General features: G+C 28.5%; 1 protein-coding gene and 1 long non-coding RNA gene across 3 annotated transcripts; one reads left to right on the forward strand and one right to left on the reverse strand.

Annotated features, from left to right (window-relative positions):
- Positions 1–62: 62 nt before the first annotated feature.
- LOC145191317 (integral membrane protein GPR180-like) lies at positions 63–6271 on the reverse strand. 2 transcript variants are annotated; one of them, XM_090066204.1, is made up of 10 exons: positions 5690–6271; positions 3392–3526; positions 3087–3266; positions 2744–2850; positions 2442–2515; positions 2076–2125; positions 1792–1931; positions 1520–1663; positions 1059–1136; positions 63–682 (listed from the first exon to the last, which is right to left on the reverse strand). In XM_090066204.1, exons 1-10 carry the CDS (start codon positions 5808–5810, stop codon positions 521–523), a joined length of 1191 nt encoding a protein of 396 aa, XP_089922330.1. In that variant the 5' UTR covers positions 5811–6271; the 3' UTR covers positions 63–520. The 2 variants fall into 2 exon arrangements, with proteins under 2 accessions (XP_089922330.1, XP_089922331.1); XM_090066205.1 differs by lacking the exon at positions 5690–6271 and adding an exon at positions 4256–4962.
- A 1045-nt stretch (positions 6272–7316) lies between these two features.
- LOC149882426 (uncharacterized) lies at positions 7317–11170 on the forward strand. Its single transcript, XR_016444849.1, has 2 exons — positions 7317–8821; positions 8997–11170. It is a non-coding gene; the product is annotated as an uncharacterized LOC149882426 (long non-coding RNA).
- The last annotated feature ends 10038 nt before the right edge of the window (positions 11171–21208 follow it).

Here is a 21208-nt window from a genome sequence, read left to right on the forward strand (position 1 = left end):
AAATGGTTTGACGGTCATATTTATAACTCTGGTTTCATAAGAAACAATCAGAAAATATCGAATTTGAATGTCATAATTTGTATCCATTCTTTATTTTGAAATATCTTATTGCTAGCTCTAACATTATTAACAACCGTTCCATATATTCCATTTCATTCAAATAAATAAGATTTTATAAATATATATAAATCTGTACACACCAAAATTTCTTTTAAAAATATATCGACGCATCACTAATAAAAAAATACCCAAAATTATAAAATCTAAATGGAGGTTTCACGGACGACTCGGGAGCTCCGTAAACTTGGGTTAAATTTTTATGAATTACATTAAAAACTTTAAAAAAATACTTCAGTTCAAAGAAAAACATTTCATTGAAAAATTTCCTCAAATTAAACGTATTTTAAACTACTAACTACCATAAATATAAAAGATGAAAACATGAAAACAACTTTTTTATATTTTATACTTTTTGTCATAAAAAGTCAACAGAAAAAATGAACTCGCAAAGCCATCAAGATCAACTTGAGTATTTCTTCATCCCAAAAGATTTATCTATTTTTAGAGGTAGTGTTGCAGAGGATAAAGAGGAAACCTCCCAATACAAACTCCGCGAAATAAACAGCTGGTACATAAACAGGGCAGAAACCGTTTGGCCTAGCGTTGTTACAATAGCGATTAGCTAAAAAAATATAAACTTTATTGTTAAACACTTTCAAATGCTGCATACAAATAAAGCACTAAATGCTAAAAATGTGAACCAATTCAAGTCACACAAACGCTTTCCAATTATAGTGTATTGCAATTTTCCAAAAATGAGATGAGTGTTTTCTCATGGTAAAAAGCAGTTTTAGATCTTAGAAAAGTGGATTTTTTTCACACTGCTATTTTTAACTAAAATGTAGACAAAAGTAAAAGTGAATATAGAATGAAAAATGCTTAAAAATTGAAAAAAGAGTGTCTTTATTGATACAAATAACATTCTCATTTAAATGTTCGTCAGGTCAACCCACATACTCAAGTAAATTTTCTTTAGTCAACTTTAGTATTAAACAAACCTTTTGTTGATAATACTCTGCAAATACAACCGACAAAATTGTGGCGCATGGTAGTGACCACCACAATATATAATTATCCTGTAAATCAAAAGTTTAATTTTACAAAATGTTATAAAAAGATGTAGAAAAAAGAGCAGATTTCACTCTCAACTCTTCTACTCGTTCTTTATAGTTAACGAGAGTTTAACTCTGCCTCAGAATATTTGGCGATGTCAACGATTTTTGATAAAACACAAATTTTCTTATGTTTGTGTAATTTAACAAAAATGTTAACTTCACAAAATATCTTAATTTTTATAAAATTAATGCGAAAAAATAAACTCTTTAAATTGGATTTAATTCGTTATAAATTTACTAAGCAACAAAAGAAATGGAAATCAAATGTCAAAATCGAAAAAATAAAATAAATAAATAAAATATTTAAAATATATTAATATATTATGTTATAAATAATATATTACCCGGACCAGCTTGTGGTAGAAATCTCTTTTGAGAGCGCTGCGCTCTTTACTAATTGCATTTTGAATGAAAGATGCTGTAACAATTGCTACCAAAATCCTGAGCAGCAACAACAGCACTATATGACTGAACAACAAGAAAATGACCTGGAAAAATTCAGAACAAAGTTTGTGCCAACAAATGACATTTTGTTTATGCAAAATTTAAAAAAATGCAAAAAAGACATTTTGAAAAGAAATTTTATGCTAACACTATAACTTTAGCAAAGTTTTACCTGAAAAAAACTGACAAAAAGGATGATGTAATGCATCAACTTTTCATCATTCAAAAATGTGTTTGAAGATGAAAGTATACCAGCTGTTGCTAGCTTTGCAATCATCAACAGCATTTGATAATGATTGTAACCATCAATAGCTAATAACCAACAGTCAATTCAAATGTTTATATATAAAAAAAAAAAAAAACATTAAGCATAAAATCAGGGGGTAGTAAATTAGGCATGAAAAAATCAGGGAGTAGTAAATTTAAGTATATATATTTAGGAGGAGTAAAAAGTACCTTTACAAAGCTGTAAGAGCAAAGGAAAACCAAATCCATTTACAGAATACCTAAACATTAAAATCACTAAATGGTTGTTAATCATTTTATGCAAACTACCATAATAATGATAATGGCCAATTATAATAATAGTAATGCTAAATTTACTCTAATTTTGGTGTCCTTTACCTTGATTTCTCGACAGCCTAAGTGATTTCAAATATTAAATTTCAAAACAAAATTAATATTTGAAATCTTGCACACAATCTTATTCTTATCTCAGAGGCAATCAAGACCAAAATTAGCATTACTTACAAAAAAAATTGAAGCATAAAGCAAAAAAAAGTTTTTAACAACTTTTAATACAAAGAGAAAATATAAATTTACCTATAGTAGTGAACAAGCATCACAAAGAACGATGCAGCTTTGAGCAATTGTGTTGTGGTAAGCATTCTTAATGCCTAATCAAAATTTACAGCAATATTATAAAATTTTTAAAGATTCTAAGAACAAAAAAATAGGCATCAAATTGAAGGAAATAGAAAAACTATAAGAGTTGGAGGATCAAATGACAATAGAAACGAAAACACAAAAAACGTAAATTGCAGATTATTCATGTTATTACTTTTATTTACAATTTTGAAATAAAAATTACTTTTTAGTTAGTTAAAAATTAAAAAGATGCTAACCATATGCATGGGCCCTCCTTTCTTTACAATAGCATAAAGTCGACTGCCATACATGGCAAATGCAACCAAGTAAGCAATTAAAAAAAATTGAGCAAAGCTAAATAAATCTATGAAAAAAATTGAAACAAAAAATTCTAATTGTAATTAAGAAGAACACACTTAATGATAACTAAGACCATTAACAACAACAACTATAGAATATTGTATAAAAAATCAAACTTAAAATACAACTGGTTTTTGTAAAATTTACACAAAAGAATTCTTTTTTTAAAATTCAAAATGTTGAATTTTTTGAATGGACCGAATTGCAACTATTTACAAAAAAACTATTTAAGCTTGATACCTGACTCTCCATAATCAAAGTGTGAGTATTGCCCATCTGCATAAAATTGATTCATAAGGTCAATATTATAAGCTACATCAGTTGAGCCATTACATCTAGCATAACACAAATTCATATACTCAGGAGATTTTTTTTTTGTTGGATGAAATTGGTAAACTTTCGATACCACGTTCAAAACAACTAAAAAGAGCAGATAACAGAGAGGGCAATAAATGGAAGTTTTTGATGCTAAACAACTGAGATCAAGAGAGGAAGGAAAGAGATCATTGAAGCTTGAAGGAAAAAATTAAAACAAAAATACAAACCATTGTGATGCACATTTGTTTTTAAGTCATCACATGTAAAACTATTTTTTATGGAAAACCATTCTTTGTCAGTTAACAAAAGTAAATATAAGTTATCATCTGTTGCATTTAAGTCAAACTTTAGTGCGCCATTTACTAAATTAAAAAAAAAAAAAAAAAGGATTTCCTAAAAGCATTCTTGGATGTCACAAGTTGTTTTAATTCTTTAAAAACCGCTACTCAAGATATTTTAGCAAACCTATGAATTTATATAGATTCATAGGTTTTCTAAAATATCTTGAGTAGGCTTTCCACAAGTTGTTTTAATTCTTTAAAAACCGCTACTCAAGATATTTTAGAAAACCTATGAATTTATATAGATTCATAGGTTTTCTAAAATATCTTGAGTAGGCTTTCCACTAGTATTCTTTTTTAAAAAGCTAAACCAACTACAATTATAAAAACTCTCTTGTGCTCATAAGAATAAGAGTGATACAACTAGAGGATTGTTTAGAAAGTTGCTATTTAATGCTGTATAAACAACTTTTTATGTTTTTAAGAAGCTTTTTAAAATTATCAATAACTTTTTTGATTAAACTTAATAATGAAAAGTTTTTTAAGTTTTGCATTTGACTAGTCAGTAGACAATTTTCAGACTTTTAGATGAAATTTAAAAGAATTTCGAAAATCACTCAATTTATTTCTGTTACCAGTCTCGAATGCATGATGATAAAATGTACATATTTTATATAAACATAAATTAACATAAATTATTCTTCAATAATTGATTGTGAAAGCCATAATCAATTAATGGATTAAAATTATAATTAAAAGTATTAAGCTACAACAGGATTAACAAAAACAACATGTGAAAATAATTTTTACCTTGTATTTATCACTAGGATAAATATGTTTTATTGTTTAGATTTCTTTTGGAATTCAATAATATAACTCAAAGATCTGCCAGCATTTGGTTTTCAATAGTACCAAGAAATAAGTAAACAAATGAACGGGGAGCAATTTTATATGTTGAGGAGTTTATTAAAACCGACTGAATTTGTTGTTAAGCCTACAATATGTTGACTCTCTGTTCACAGCATGCCTTTCACAGTAAATTAGGCTTTTTTTTTAAATGATTCTACAAAATATATATTTTATAGAATCACTTTACAAATACCTAATTTTTTTTCTTTAGCAATATTGTTAAAAACAACCATTCACCATCAAAGATAGTGAATTTTTTTTTGTTGAAAATATTACTGTAAATCTTATGTATATCTTCTTCAGAGCTCTGGAGTCTTGGTCTATTAATTGGATCCAAGATAATGATTTTTAACTCAAAGAGATTGTGATTCAACTTGGTACACATTCAACCAAAAATATAATTTCTCTCATTGATCATTGGATGTGATGAATTGATCATTGGATGTGATGAATTGAAGGAACTTGTAACTTACAAGAGTAAATAAAAGTTCTTATTTGAAGTTTGATTCCAAAAGTTTGATTTTTATATTTTAGACTCATTAGTTGAGCAAATGTCTGCTAAAAAACTTTTCAAATAAGAAAAACACACATATAAAAAACAAACAAACAAAAAAAAAACAACAAAAAAAAAACAACAACAACACTTTCTTACTTATTTTTAGAATGTTCAGAATAAAACAGGTGCAAACTGAACAAAAGTTTATACAAAGAAAATGTTTTTGAATATTATCTTTTTTTTTTTAGTAAATTTTATTTTACAACTTTTAAGTATTTATAAAAATTTTAAACTTGTAAGTTACATCATTTCTATATAAAATCAATACTAATGCTTTATTTAATTGCAAGTTAATTATTTAATTGCAAGTTAATTATTGAATAGTATAGCAGCAAAAATAAGTTGCTTTCATAGGACAGTAGACAGCTAATCTTCTACTTATTTTTGCCATTCTTCTTTTTTTAAATTTATTTTTAGACTGATTATTGAAGATCATCATCAAGATCATCAATCTTCAAAAATCAGTAGTTCTTTTAAACAATTGACCAGATAACATTTTGTTAACAACTTTTATAAAATAACTAAAAAAAAATTTTAAAACAAACAATCTTTGTTTTTTAAAACTGACATAAATTTTCTGAATTGTAATTCTTAAAAACATTTAAACCTCAAATTTAGAAGATGATTAAATTAATAAAACAAAGAATACAAGTATCGCTGCCTGTCACCAAAAAAAACTTTTATAACCAATTTAATAATCTAAAGAATAGGTGACTCACACATAAGATGCTCTGAACAAATAAAATATTCAAGTCTAAATATTCAAGCAACAGAATTACCGTCAAAACAAAATCGATCCAAATAATGAATTCCAGGTTCTGTTGAAAAAACACCATGAAAAGACTTGCCCACAATATATTTTAGTAATGAAACTAATATTAGCAAAATTATTGAAATCATTCTAAAAAACAAAAATAAGTCTTATGCATTAAAATATACATAACAGATAATTATTTCAAATCTTCCATTTTCTTTAATATCGTTGTATTGATACAAAGTCAAAGGACAATAGGACTTTTGATAACTTAACTCCTTAAGCTTTATAACTCATAAACAGAAAAACGTTTCTTTTTAACTTAGATGGTAATTAACAACTCATTGAAGAATCAATTGGTTATTATTTTACTTGAACAAAAACAATAAAGCATGAATAGCAATTTTTTAACTTGTAAAACTTTGGTTATGGTTAGACAACTAAATAAACAATGGAATTTGGGAGAGCTAAATTTCAGGAAAGTTGTACAAAACATTGAGGAGGCAACCCTTCAGTGTAATGATAAATCTCTAAAAAACAAAGGTGATTTAATAAAAATTTTATTTGCCATGTTTATTTTTTTGGATAATGATTAGCCTTTCACTCATGACAGTTTTTTAAAATTTCACTTTGATAAATGATTAACCCTTTACTTATGACAGTTTTCAAAATGTTTACATTCTGTTTTTTGTTTAATTTAACCAATTAAGATAAATGATAACCAAATGTTATAAAAAAATTGTCCCTTGATTTTGTGGTATGAGACCATGAATGTAATAGTGGCAAAGCATAATCCTCAAGTTTTAAAAATTGTTTTTTTTGCTTAAGTTGGAATTATTACATACATCAAAAGACTAATCAAAAAAGATTAATGAGCAAAATATAGAATATCTGTTGAGAGTTAACTCAAAATATAGCCAATATCAATCATTTATTATCAATAACCTCAAAGTGTGAGCATGTCACGCCATAGGAACACTATTTATTTGATCATTAAATAGGATTCTTTAAACAAATTAATATAATGCACTTTAAGAACATAATATCATTAAGAGGTTGTCATGTTTGTATGGGACAGTCAATTGTCTCACATGGAACACAAGTAATAGGATGTCTGTTGCATTTAACTAAAAGTTACATTTCTACAATTAAACTTATTATGTAATTTAACTTGTGTGAGGACAGCACTGTTATATCAAGATGACTGTTTGTGGAACAAATAGATAAAATAGATAAAATTGTTAGTCAGAACAAATAATTAAAATTGTTAGCCAGTGGACATTCTTTTCTCTCTTTCGACCATAACTTTTGGATAACCAAAAAATTGAAAGATTTTATTTATTGCTGTTCTGATTGCAACAACAATAAACAAAAATCCAGTCACAAAAAAATCAGAAATGATGTATTCCACAATATATATATATATATATATATATATATATATATATATATATATATATATATATATATATATATACATATATATATATATATAAAAAGAAAAAAGAAAAGAAAGATGGCCAATACAAAGATTAACATAAGTAAAGGAAAAATAGATACCATTCCCCACCAATAAAAATTTAGCAAATATCCCCATTGATACTGTGGACATTCTGTTCTTATTTGGAAATTCAAAAAAAGAAAGATTTAATGCATCAATTGCAATTTGTTAAAAAAAAATCACACAATTCTTACAACTCGTTGAAAACTATTAATGTTGAACACAACGAGGCAGTAGCACCATATACTTTTGCTTCCAGATAAAACTGACATTAATATTTGAATTAGCATATATACTATTTTCATTAGCATTTAAATGCAAAAAGTAATTATTTCATAAAGTTATAACATTTGTAATTTTAAATGAATAGAGCAATTTAAGAAGAAAGTTCTAGAACAGTTATAGCAAAAATGCGTTAAAATCCATGATTAACTATTTTTAACAGAAAAAAAAAAAAACTTTATAAAATATTAAACTTTTTTAAAAACTATTTAAACTAGTAGTACATAAATTAATTAACAATAAAAAATAAACTTAAAACAAATATTTGAAAAAAGGTGAAATTTAAATCTTTATCATTTTTACTAGAAAAAACTGGAAAGTACATCACTATTGTGCTAACAGCCTCATACATAAACACACAAACAAATAAAATATATCTAAAATACAATTGATGCAAACTATGTAAACATTACATTTTGTTAAAACAAATAACCAACTTTAATTGAATTTAAAAGCATAAAACTAATAACTTTCATAGAAAAAAATGGGTGAAATAATTTTATTTGTATAAAGTTTTTAATATCGTTTAATATCTTCCTCACTGTCAATTAAAATATAAAACTTCAATCAAAGCTATCAAATATATGTGAAGCATGCCTCAACATTTTCATTTGCAATTTCGTGTTGAAATTAAAGACAACTGTCAAGTTACAGATAAAAAGTACTTAACAATCAAGAAAAAAACAAACCAATAAAATTTTCAAAGTTTTTAAAATGAATTCTTGAATGGTTATCCCTCTTCGATTATGTTTTCTCTTTGATACGTAACGGTCTTTTAATTTCAGAGAAATAATTGTACGAACGAGTTAGTGACAAATAAATAAGCTGCCATTTCTTCTAAAATAGATGACTGTAACAACAAATTGAAGTTACATAATTGTGAAAAATAATTAGCTTTCTTGTAACAGGATATGAAGTAACGAATTTGGGATTTTTTAGATAACTAAGACTTAAAGGAGTGTTATTTTATAAAAACCATCAGAGGAATTACACGGCATACAATGCCAAATGAAAAAGTTTGTCCCTACAGAAATTTATGTTCGAGCTGCACGATACACAAAAAGGTTGGGTATTTAAAAATAGCTCTAAATTCCAAATACAGTTTTTAAATTTAAACTGTAAAATAAAAAATTACGACCAAGTCCCACTTTATGCTCTTTAATTGCTAAAAAACATAAACTAAAAAAATTTGTTGCTTGAATCTTCATTTCTTTTCAATGAATTTTTTTGTATAGTTTACGCCCCCAGTTTCCAAGTTTCATCTCACTGTGAGTAAGGCATATTTTTTTACAGTTACCAGTACCTCGTATAATAATGGTGAAAAATTTCAAAAAACCTATACAAAATTGCCCTTTACAATTGGTGAATATTCACGTAACGTATTTGCTACTTTTTTTTTTTTTTTAATGTTTTTACTACTAAAATGTATTTTCCACTTTTTTTTTTTTTTAAATGATTTTCATCAAACAAAAGTTACGGGAAGTAAACAAAGTGATTTATGCAAATTATTGTGATTTATGTAAATTATGCTATTATTGTAAATTTTCAGAGAGATGATAGTTATAAAAGACCGTATTTCTTGCGTGATATTTGGGGCTCCACGAAACCTACCGACCATAGCTCCACCGACATACACCATTGTCATGAAGAAATATGTTAAACATTGACAAGACCTGAAGACGAACAATTAAAATTACCCTTTATTTTTGAACATATCTCACAAACTGTGTTATGAAATTGAAGAATTATGGGAAATTGTCTTTCTTCCAACGGTAACGTTTGCACAATGATTAAAAAACTCACGACAAGCACAACACAATTCTAAAGGTCTACAAAGAAAAATAGGATCAACCCAACTATCAGCGGAGACTATAGAACTTTCACAATAAGCAAACATTCTGTTTGATCTCATAAAATGTAAGTACTCTGACATAGTGGCCAACTGTAAATGTGTGAAAGAACACAAAGTTCAAGTAAGCGAATGCGAGTTCTATAATGACCAGAGGCGACAAAGAAAGATGATAATCGGCGGTATATTTCAGGTGGCGTCAAAATTGAAGAGAAAAGCTGAAAGGGATGAAGCGAATTTTAAACAAATGAAAAAGCCAAGCCAGTTTTTCCAAAAGTATCGAAGATAACACGGACTCGTTGGACTGTGCCACTGTCGATGAGTACATTCCAAAATTAGTCAAGTCTAGTTTCAAATAGATTGGTTACTGTATTAGCACCAACAATTCTGTATAATCTTGGTATTGTGTTGCCAATGGACCAATCTAAATTAATTGATTGAAGCAAGATCCGCAGAGAACGTAACAAATTCGTAAAGAACTTCAGCAGAATAATGACCAATTGGACATATGGGGTGATTTCTTTGATGGCCGCAAAGATCTAACTTTGACACAAGTTCTTGACGTACCTCAGAAAAGTCCCCTCGGAGAACACTTAAGCATAATCGCAACGCCGGGTTCTTCGTACTTTAACCACACAACTCCGTCATTAGACTCCAGCAAAGACATAACCACTTCATTAGTCGCTAGTTTGATAGAGCGGAATGTAAAAACAGAGGAAATAAAAGTTGAAGGCAGTGACAGAACAAATGTGAAAACGGAACACATATCGGGGGTTATCCGGCAATTGGAAGAAATCTTCGAGCATCCTATGCAGTGGCTAGTATGCCTGCTCCATTCCAATGAGCTTCCCCTGCGCCATCTATTCCAGGCACTTGGTGACGCGACTAAAAGCCTGCGGGATCTCTGGATCTATCGGAATGCAGATAGTAACGAGTAGCAAACAGCCTGTCTCTTCATTTAGACCAGTCCAGCTAACTAAACAGCTGTCCGATGTGGAACCGAAGGAATTGAGCATAGACCAGTGGTATCTACTAGAAATGTGTAATAGCATCAGCAAAAGTACATGTAGTATCAAATGGCAATGCAAAACCTGGGTTGCCTGAACCACTTACAATTACTGACAACTGCCAATAGATTTCTCCGATTATGTTTCAGCGTCAATAAACCATCTGAGAATCTGAATTGTTCACGGATATGCCCCGATGTGATTCGTTATCAAAGTTGTTTGTGGGCAGTTATTACAAGATGGCTTCATCCGTGCACGCGTTATTTCTTGACAGCGAATGCTGAAGCTCAAGTCGAAAAGTAAATTCTCTCATTTCACCTTGTAACTGTTTGTGACTTTGAAAGGAAGAGATAATTTATTAATTAAAGCATTTGATTGCATTAAATGAGTTTTAAGATGATTGCCTTTTACCTAGACACTAATCTAGGCCCTACCTAGCGTTGAGTAACATTGTAAAGTAAAAAGTGTAAAAGGGTTATCAGACAGATAAGTAAGATCATGTTGGAATATTGGAAAATTGGTTTTTTTTGTGCTACATAAAGTTTGAGTCTATGTAAGATTTACATGACGCAATAATGGTGTATGAGACCATGTTTCAAACAGTTAGTTTTGAAACATAGTGTCACTACCATAACTGGCCTTTAGTAATTAAACTGATCGAAATCAGAAATCTGAAAGTATTTATGCAGGTCAGCAAACTTTCAACACCAAAAGAATGCAATGAGCTTTGTATAATAGAGGAAGAGAAACTGAAATATGAAGTACCACGTTTGTAACAGTTTGAATTGCAATCTAAAAAAAAACAAACTCTTAAGATGTGGTAGATTTTATCTTGTGAATTATTTTTGTGAATTATTTTAAAGGTTTTCTTGATTCCCTTTTTCTTGGTTGTAAAAAAAGTAGATAAAGAAGTTTCATGAGAAGGATGCATGAAGAAAAGTGGTCAATAACTAAAGGAAAAAAATAAACTTAAGTTTAAAAAAAAAAATACAGATGCAGAGAGCTGTTCCTTGTTACGGACCTTTAGAAAGCAGGTGAAATTAATAGCAGGTGGACTATATAATTAAAACCGTTTTAGCATATTAACATTTGTTTGTGAATATTTAGTATTATATAATTGTTAAGACGCAAAAACGAAAGAAAATAAAGATATAAGCATTAATTTTTACTCAAATCAAACACTTTGGGTCATGCTCTCTTATGGTTGAAATGTTCGGAATCTAGCCATGCTTTTTAGTTTCAGCAGACCAATTAGAAACTCAGTTTTCATAAAACTATTTACATAAATTATTCAGAGCTCAGCTTTGGTTTCTCAGCAATTACTACACTTTTTTCTATGTGATTTTAATCATGCAATCCGCAATAAATTTAGTCCATCAATAGAGCAACTCCGTAATATTAGCTGTTTTTGCAGATAAAAAGAAAAAAAAAAGAATCTGAAAAGAATCCTCAAAAGAAAAAAAGAGTTTGTTAACAATAGTACTATTAGGATCTGCGGCACTGCACGTCTATACGTCTATCAACTCAATGAACTTTCCAAGGCTCATTCTGAAACTTTCAACGAAAAAATTTTGCTTTGTAGAAAGTCTAGCTTTCAACATTACTATCAATCTGTTACGATGCATCAATCTATTGTAACGCAAACGGATGAGTAGATGATGATACGGATGAGTAGATGGTTGTTCATGTTGATTGATTCGGCAAGCCTTCTTTATTCCATCTCACTCTCTTGTTTAAGAAGCCAAGTAGAATGGCTTGATTATGTTTTATCATAAATCCAATAAAAAAAATAAATAAACAACAATAATTAAAATACATCATTATTTTCATTGCTATTATCATTATTATTATTATTATTATTACTATTATCATTATCATTATTAATCTGGTCAATTTAGCAGCAGTTTTAGTTAAAACTAAAGGCTATATAACTACACTGCACGGCTAAATTTTAAAAAAGAAGCTTTTATTTAGCGAGAGAAAATTTTCGTAAGCTTAACAACTTTTGTAGTGCTGATTTTGAATTTGGAGTCCGTTTTTCCTAATTATTCCTACTATAACTTCTTTATCGTCTACATTTGAGAAATGAGAAATTCCTTTCTTTTTTGAAGGAACAATTACAGAAAGTGTTTTGTAACAATGTGAATTTGTTATATCAAATTATATGTTCTTTAATTATACTTAACTAAGTTTAATTATGTATAATTGAGTTTAGAAAAAAATGCTGTCTAAATAATTCTATACACTTCTGCTAATTTTGATTATTTGAAGGATCTTGTGAGTAAAAGTATTTAGAGAATCTTGTGGACTTGTGGATGCAAATATACAAGATGGAGAAAAATGGATTTCAAATTCAGAATCAGTACCCTAAATTTAAATAAAATCACCAAAAATAGTTCTTGCTAAAAAGTATATCATGCAGTGTAAATACTAAAACGTGTTAATGGGAAAAATGTCTAGAAAAAAAAAAAAAAGAATTTAAGGTTTCTTTCAATTAAATTGTCAGGGTAAAATGGTGGTTGCATATACTTCAAGAGATATCCGATTTTGTAAAATTATCAACTTTTTCGTTTAAATAAAAATTTTTTTGTGTTCTTAACGACGAGATAACTTGTTAAGATATATCGAAAGTTTGGTTTGATTCTGTCAAGCATGATGACGCAATCAAAACAAATAGTTCATTAATTCAATAGACAAGAAGTTGAAGTTGTAAAAATCAAGTTTGTGAGCCAACATGGTTTAGTAAAAGTATGAAAATAAAAGGTAAAATTGGTGTTTCTTATATCTCAAATCTAGATATGGTGGAGAAAAACAGAATTTAAATAGAAAATCTGCATTACAAATTATTTAAAATCACTTAAATTATCTCTCGCTAAGAACTATTTTTTAAAATTTAGTCTTATCAGTTAAAATGTGTTGTTTAGAATAAATGTAAAATATTGTTTAGAAGAAAAGTATTCAAGTGAAGAAAAAGTTAATCGATAATCTAGAAGTTAAATATTTGTAAGAAACAGAATATGTGCGTTTGAAGCAGAGAAATAGATCGCCCGCCGCGACATTTTCCGACCAGAGAAGAACCGGCTTAATCGGAATTTAGATTATACCGGGCGATAACTTGGGTATTTTTTTTTTAATCCGTCAGAGATTTAAATGTTATTTAAAATTTGAATAATATAATTTTGATCCTATCACAGTATCTATTAGCTTTTTGAAAATGAATGACGTTAATATCTCTTATATTGAAAGTGAGAATGATGAACACCAGGAATCTTTTTCAAAAAATCAGTATGCAATACTTCAGCAGCTAGTTTTGGGTTTTAATAAATTTGGAGAAAATAAGATTAATGTTGACGCTGCTACAGCTATTAGTAATCGGACAGAGTTTCTTGTTTGTGGACCTTCAAGAGTTGGAAAATCAAGTCTTATAAAGGCATTGACTGGTCAAAATGTCCCAACATCTGCCAGCCTTAATCCAAATACACAGTTTGCAACTTGTTATTCATATGAAAATGAATCAGTTGTCTTTTGGGACACAAAGGGATTCGAAAAGTGGGATAAAGTAAAACTTGATGATTTTTGGTACCTACATTACACTATTAAGCGCATATTGCCTTCATTTTGTTTATTTTGCGTTGGGGTGGGAGCTCATGCTAATTTAGAGTTAATACGTTATATGTTTGAAACATATTTGTTTCAATATAAAATCCCTATATGTTGGGTAATAACTAAAGCCGGAGTTACTGATATACCTCAAACAAGGTCATACATTAATGAAGGAATTAGTTTGTTAGGCAATATTGTTGCTACCATCAAAGAAACAATTGCATGGAAGGCTGAAAAAGGATTTATTCTTCGTGTTAACTCTGTTGAAGCCCAAATTTCAATTCCAAATCAGCAACAAGTGACAATCCAAAAATTTGGTCTTTCTACACTACTCTATGTTCTTGCTACAAATATTTCAGTCAGTTCACAACAGCATTTAATGAACTTGTATAAAGAAAATGAAAGTTTTCTTTCCTATATTTCATCTAGTTTATTTGAAACTGCATACAAGTTAGGGATGCCAGTCACAAACTATTTAGATAATGATAAAAGAGATTTATTTCAGAAAGCTGCTGGAGGACAATTTGATCTTGTTATCATTCGTTCTATTGTAGATGCTATTATTAAACATGGACCAGAGTTTTATTCAATGTTAATTAAGTATAAATAAATTATATTTAGAAAGATTTATATTTAGAAAATTTTGTATTTAGTTATAAAAAAGATGTTAATTTTGAAAGATGCTTTTTTAAAATTTCTAAAAAATTTTACTGTATTGTTTTTATAAATTTTTCTTATTTAAATGTTTTATATAGTTTTGTAACTGGAAAATTATGGTTTATTTTTCATAAATTTGTTGTGTTTTTTACTCAGTTAACCTTCATTGATTTTAGTTTTATGATTTAGTTTTATGGTAAATGATAACATTTTTGTTTTAAAAAGCAACAGATTTTTAGAGGTTTTCTTAGAAACTGCAACATTAGTGGAAGAGTTGCTGTTTCATAATCATTTTAATTTTGATATTTTTTAACTTATATCAACAGTTAGGTAAAAATATCTTTAGCGCTTTGTGACTAGTTGCCTAAAGTGCAGCTCTGCAGTGGATAGTAATCTTTTCACATTTGGGATAGATATATAGTTCTGGATAGTTAGGATCTTTTAGCAAACAAGCAGTGTTTTGTTTTTAGCCTCTCAAGAAGCTGTAAAATATTAATCTGTCCTCATTTCAGTTACTTATCATAAAGAAATAAAATAAGTAGCATTAAGAAATGTTACGTAATATTGTAAATGGTGATAAGTAAATTTCTGTTAACTATTTTTCCTGATAAGTTACAGAAATGTTACTTATCTAATTTACTTTTTAATAACCAAATCTTTACAGATTTTTAACAATATTAAACGGTTCACTCGTAAAAAGTCTGTAATAATCAGTAATGATGAGACTTAAATATTCTTAGATATTTCAAATGCCAAGATTTTACTCGGAGTGGTATGTACTACAGGAATTGAAACCAATCAGATCCGAAACGAGCTTCGTTTGATAAAACTTATTTGTGCAGAATACCATCAATTGGGGCAACTTCAGGCAATTTTAGGGGTTTTCAGTAAACTAAAAAATTGATAAACCATATAATTAGGGCATGTAATGCTATTATAAATAATATACAACCAGGACTATCATATATTCCAAAAGTGTATACTTGCTATAACTGTTACTCCTTTTTTTTAGTCAAAAAATGGTCCGAATTCACCCTACAGGGCAGTTTAATTCGGACATTTTTGTCTTTCATGTTGTAGGAGGTCAGTATTCATGCGATGTTAGTTCGTACACACATGCTGTTTTTAAAAAAGCCTTAGAATATTCTATTAACAATTACAATACCACCTCACTCAGTACTTCTAGTTGGGTACCATACCCTTTACAAGTATTTATCACTTAAGTATGCCATTTACGACTGTCCACTGAAAACTGCATGACGCCGCGTCCCAAGTATTATTTCAGGAACGATATGTCAACGTTTGGTTGTTTTTACTTTCAAGCATTCAATAAGCATAAACATTTCAACTTCATAATTTGTACATTTTTTCTCATTCACTTGTGTCCGAATTCCCCTCATTTCTAAATTAAAACATGTACTTTTTACTAGATTTAGTCGACTAACTTCTTAGTCTAACTAAAATTAGCAGGCTAACTTTTTAGTCTTTCTATAGTCTTATTACTGTTTTTAAGAAATTTAAAACACTTAATATAATTTGTGACAATTAGGTAATAAAAATGTTTTGTTTGTACCTAGTATTGCCCCATATTTTTTTTATTCAATTAAATAAAAATTGGTTTGTTTGCACAACTCCGTCAACAGCTCATATTTTATACCGAAAACATTATTAGTTATTAGCATTTTAATAATAATTTTTAAAAGAAAAACAAAATCGAGAGTTGAACAAGATATATATTCAATTACACAATATAGAAATAATAAAAAAACATTAATTGCCTAACTGTTTCAATCTTATTGTTGTCATTGTAAATATCTGCGTATTTATGAGCGTAGAACGAAAAAAATTACGTATTATTACTTCAAAAAACCATTGCAGGTATTATATAAAGGAAATCCGAAAATGCTTCTGCACATAATACACCTTTCAAAAACATGGCACCATTTTTTTTTTTTATAGATTGATTTCACATGTGTTTTATAATTTATAATTCACTTTAATTAGAAATTGAAAAAATCCAGATCTGAACCGCTTTTCATTGAGATTTAAAACAAGCACTTAATAATAACGGGGGACTAATTAGATAAGTTTTGTTACAAAATTCCAAGTGTATATGTCGCAAACATTTCTCCAGAAACCTGAAAAACTCTGAAAATCGAACCTTGAAATAGATGCTTTGCAGACAAAAGTTGTAATTTACAGCAATTTGGAATTAAAAACATGGCGCTCAAACCACTTCACAACTAACGCAGAGCAAGATTTCAAAAAAGTATTTTTTGGGTAACAGTTACAATATATTTTTCGCAAATTAAAAATTTAGTCGACTAAATTTAGTTAAACTAAAAAGTTAGTCGACTAAGTTTAGTTACGGTTTTTTTAGTTATGTTAGTTGGAATTTTTAGCTTTGGTCACAACACTACTTAAATCAAATCTTTTACTTGTCTATTCAAACAAAGTTGACATACGATAACTATCACAAACGTTACATCAGCATTTTTATAAACTGTCTGCAACTTAAAGAACAGAGTTTTGCTGAATTAATCTTTTTACGTAAAAAACACCTTCACTCAAAGAATATTTATTTTACCGCTTATGACGTAGTAAATTTCACACATCTTTAATTAAATAAGTGACAACACTATTTTTCAGCATTGAAATATTTAGTCTGATACACTGCTATAGAAGGCATCGGCACATTTGCACTATAATTGGGGTTTTGTCCGAACTCAGCTCCATGTCCGAAATCACCTCCATTTGACGGTATTTATCGGATTATTTAGTAACAAATGGCTGACACAATTGTAATTAGCTAATAGTTATGTTATATGGAGGTCTCAAATAATTATGCATTACTAGCAGGAGATGGTTGTCAAAATTTAAGGAAAAATTTATTTGTTTATATACGAATTTTTCCTTTTACTCAGAAATATTTACTGCTACTGCAAAAAACACAAACAAAAAAAAACATTCACCAAACCAGAATGAGCAATCATTTTTTTTTTGTTGAACCCGAATTCCTTAGAGAGGATTTGATTCCCATCTCTCGTATGAAATGATTGAGCGATAAGACTTCTACTTCGCTCAAAACAGCTCAAGTCTTATTAGGATCGCTCCATCTCGTTCTTTAATTCTGACATACAAAAATGCCTAAAAGTATGGCAAGCTCTTCATCATGTTTAAAAATGGTTATCGGCTTAAAATATTAGGTTTCTTTGCACAGTTAAGGTTTTTCAATTTTAATCATTGAAAATTTGAATTAAAAAAAATAAGACATTGGAACTTGGAACGTCAAGCTTTTATGAATAGTAAAATACATAACAGTAAAAAACAGGAAACTTTGTTCCTTCTTTATTTTGATTCATAAAATTCATGTTGTGATTCATAAGAAGAAAAATATGGTGATTTGTTTAAAAAGTGTCCTCTCAAAAATAGCTCCTAACAACTTACTGATTCCAATTATGGATTTTATCAGTTGGCAAATTGCTTCTTTAAAACCAAGGACTTTTAACATGGGTAGTTATGATATTAGATTTATCATGGGTAATCATAAATCATGATATTAGCTGTAAGCATATGCTCAAGATATACAACATTTAACAGCTTTATTTGATCTGTTCATTAAATGAGTAACACCTTCTTTGAAAGTAGAACAACCTTGTTTTTACTCTTCTTTTTTTAAATGTTTAAAACAATTATTAGAAGGATTACAGGAGTATCCTTCATAATTAACAAAAATGTATGTTAAAGAAACACTTATGTTAAAGAAAAACTTATATTAAAGAAACACTTATGTTTACAACCGTTTACAAGTATGCAAAGATATATAGATTAGTATTTAGTGAAAAGCACGAGTAACACTTATCTATAAGTAGCACAAGTTTTTCGATAATATGAAAGGTCCAAAAATGTCCATGCAAAAATTAATTTGTTTTGGTCTGGAAAATATTCAGCAAATGTATATACATTTTTAATCCGAAATAAAAAATGGCGCAACTAGCGCTTTATTTATCTGGCACTGAACATCAATATATGTATGTTCAGCCTACTTTTTTAGCCACATTTTTTTTCTTTTGTTTTTTCATCAATTGTAACTGATATCACAATTACTCTATAAACAATGCTCCATAAAATACTCTATGCTCTATAAGATACTCTATAAAATATAATGTGTTATAATCAACAAAAAGGCTATTGCTTACGTATTTACTCTGCCTTTTAGTAACTGAAATGGAGAAAGATCATTTGGTCAATTAAAACGGATAAAATTATCAGAAAAACGGATAAAATAGTCAGAAATCTTGATTAGCCCCTTCATATTTAGTAACATTAAGCAATAGTGATAAAAATATCACTAATGCTTAATGTTACTAAATATAACAAATAAACTAAAAAACATTATGAAGGTATTTTGTCGTTTTGTTTATTATTATTTTTTTTTTACTTTTATTAAATATATTTATATTTGTCTTTACATATAATTAGTTTTTGTTATTTTTTTCCATTTGTTAAAATTTTTGAGGACCTATTTTAGTTTTTTTTGTCTTGTTTGCGCCAGGTCAATAAAAAGTTCATCTAGCACTGTAAGTTTTGGCAGTCGTTAACATATTCATGAATACATAAAATGTAGATCCAAATATTTATAATATTCCAGTCGAATTTTCAATAGAATTTTTTCAAACTCCATGGGAATTACTGCTCTTTTTATTTTCTTTTTTCGTATTGAGTGTTCAGCATTTTAGGTTAAATATTATTTTTAGTTTTAGCACCCTTTCTTTGTTTACAAATATTTTTTACAGGTGTTAAAAATGACAAATTAGTTGTAAAACTTACAGTTTAGCAACTGTGACCAGTGTTTACATAACCCTTAAAAGCCTTTTTACCCCTCACAAGTTTCCACGGCTGTTTACCACTCCCTCACAAATTTTTACGGGTGTTTAACAGAATACAAAAGCTCCTATATTCCTTACCTTCATTTTTCTTAGCTTTAAACAAACATGGTTGAAAATTTTTACAATTAATGTTTTATCATTTCGACATGTTGGTTTGATCAGTTCTAACTGACATTTTCGCCAAAATTGAGGTTATTGGATTAATTGAATTATGACGAACAATATAAACTAAAACTTCCTGCGATCTAATATGCTAAAGTTCTATCTGAAGGTTTAGTTTACTGATATTCAGTTTGACAAGGTGTCAACTCACCCGTAACTTTATGTTACGTAGCTTAACTCAAATTAATTACTGTTACGTCGTGTTTAAAAGTACTGGTTTCTATCAGCATTAAGATAACTATAATAGTTATTTTAACAGTAATTATTAAAATAGTAACCATTAAAATAGCTGTTTTTTCTATTCTATTCTGATTATTAAATAGAACATATCCCTTACGCTCAATCAATACATGTTTATTTTGCTTCGTTTATCTCTAATAGTCAGTCGGTGAATATAATTGATGTGATAAGTTAATATTAAAAAAGTAAAACATTCAAGTTACTTTTTAATAGCAATAATAAAAACAAGCAGTGTAGTTAAAAGTTCGATTTAACTTTTCATAAAAGAAAAAACTTTTCACTCTTAGTAAAATATTAACACAAAAAATCGAAGGTGTACTAATCTAATATAGAAAGCTCCTTTTTTGAACGTTTCTGTGCTAAAACTTACTCAAGTATTACACATAATACATTTTGAATCTACCTATGACCAAAACGAACCAATGAACTGTGCTGATGTCAAATTCAATGATAAACCTAAGAAAAAGAATGCTGGCACTGGGTTATCGACTTCCATTGTTTTTAATGTAAAGGTAAAAAATCCAAACTTGTACAAAAGAACTTACAGACCTAAAAAAGAAAGAAATTAGGGCTGCGTTTCCGTTATTGCCTCTTCAGGATCAAGCCTTATGCATAACATAATCGTTGGTAAAATGTACCGATAAAAATTAGTTTGATAGAGAAGATAAACGAAATGAGTATATAAAAATGTTTAAATGGTGACGTACTATGAAATTTTGTGCCTGAAACAATAAAGTATACTGTAACGGTAACTAGAACCTTGTCATAGTGTAGATATGTCTTTTTCCCTATGACAAGGTTCTAACTGTATTTTGAGGGTATTTATTTTTCTATAAAGAGTAAAAAATTTTTACATCATAAGTTATGATACTAATGTTTAGTGCTTTTATTTATGAGGAAGGGTGGGGGGGGGGAGAGGGGGAGGAGGGGGTATATAATGAATGCATATTAATAAATCTCCATAATTGTCTTTAAAATTCATAGAAAATTAAATTCATAAAAAATATGTTTACCATAACTTTTTGTTTTAATATGCATAATGTAAATAGAAGAAAACAAAAATAGTTATCTATTTTTGCTGCTCTGCAGAAGATGTTTATAAAACAAAGAAATACGATTAGTTTACACAGCTTCAGTAAAGAATTACCAACAACGTGAACATGCATTAAATACGTGACAGCAATTGCATACTTTATGCATGTTCATGTACTTCATGCGTATTCAAGTCCTCAAAAGCAGATTAAATAACTCGTTCTTTTCTTTGTTTTTTTTACAAACTTCATTTATCAAAAAATATAAACAAATTTTATAGTTTGTAAAAGGTTTTCTCTGTGTACCTCCTCCTCCTCCCCCC

The sequence above is a fragment of the Hydra viridissima genome, unplaced genomic scaffold (assembly GCF_058129835.1).
Source record: "Hydra viridissima isolate aposymbiotic clone 2 unplaced genomic scaffold, HvirCarnegie_v1 scaffold_11, whole genome shotgun sequence".
Lineage (NCBI taxonomy): Eukaryota > Metazoa > Cnidaria > Hydrozoa > Anthoathecata > Hydridae > Hydra > Hydra viridissima.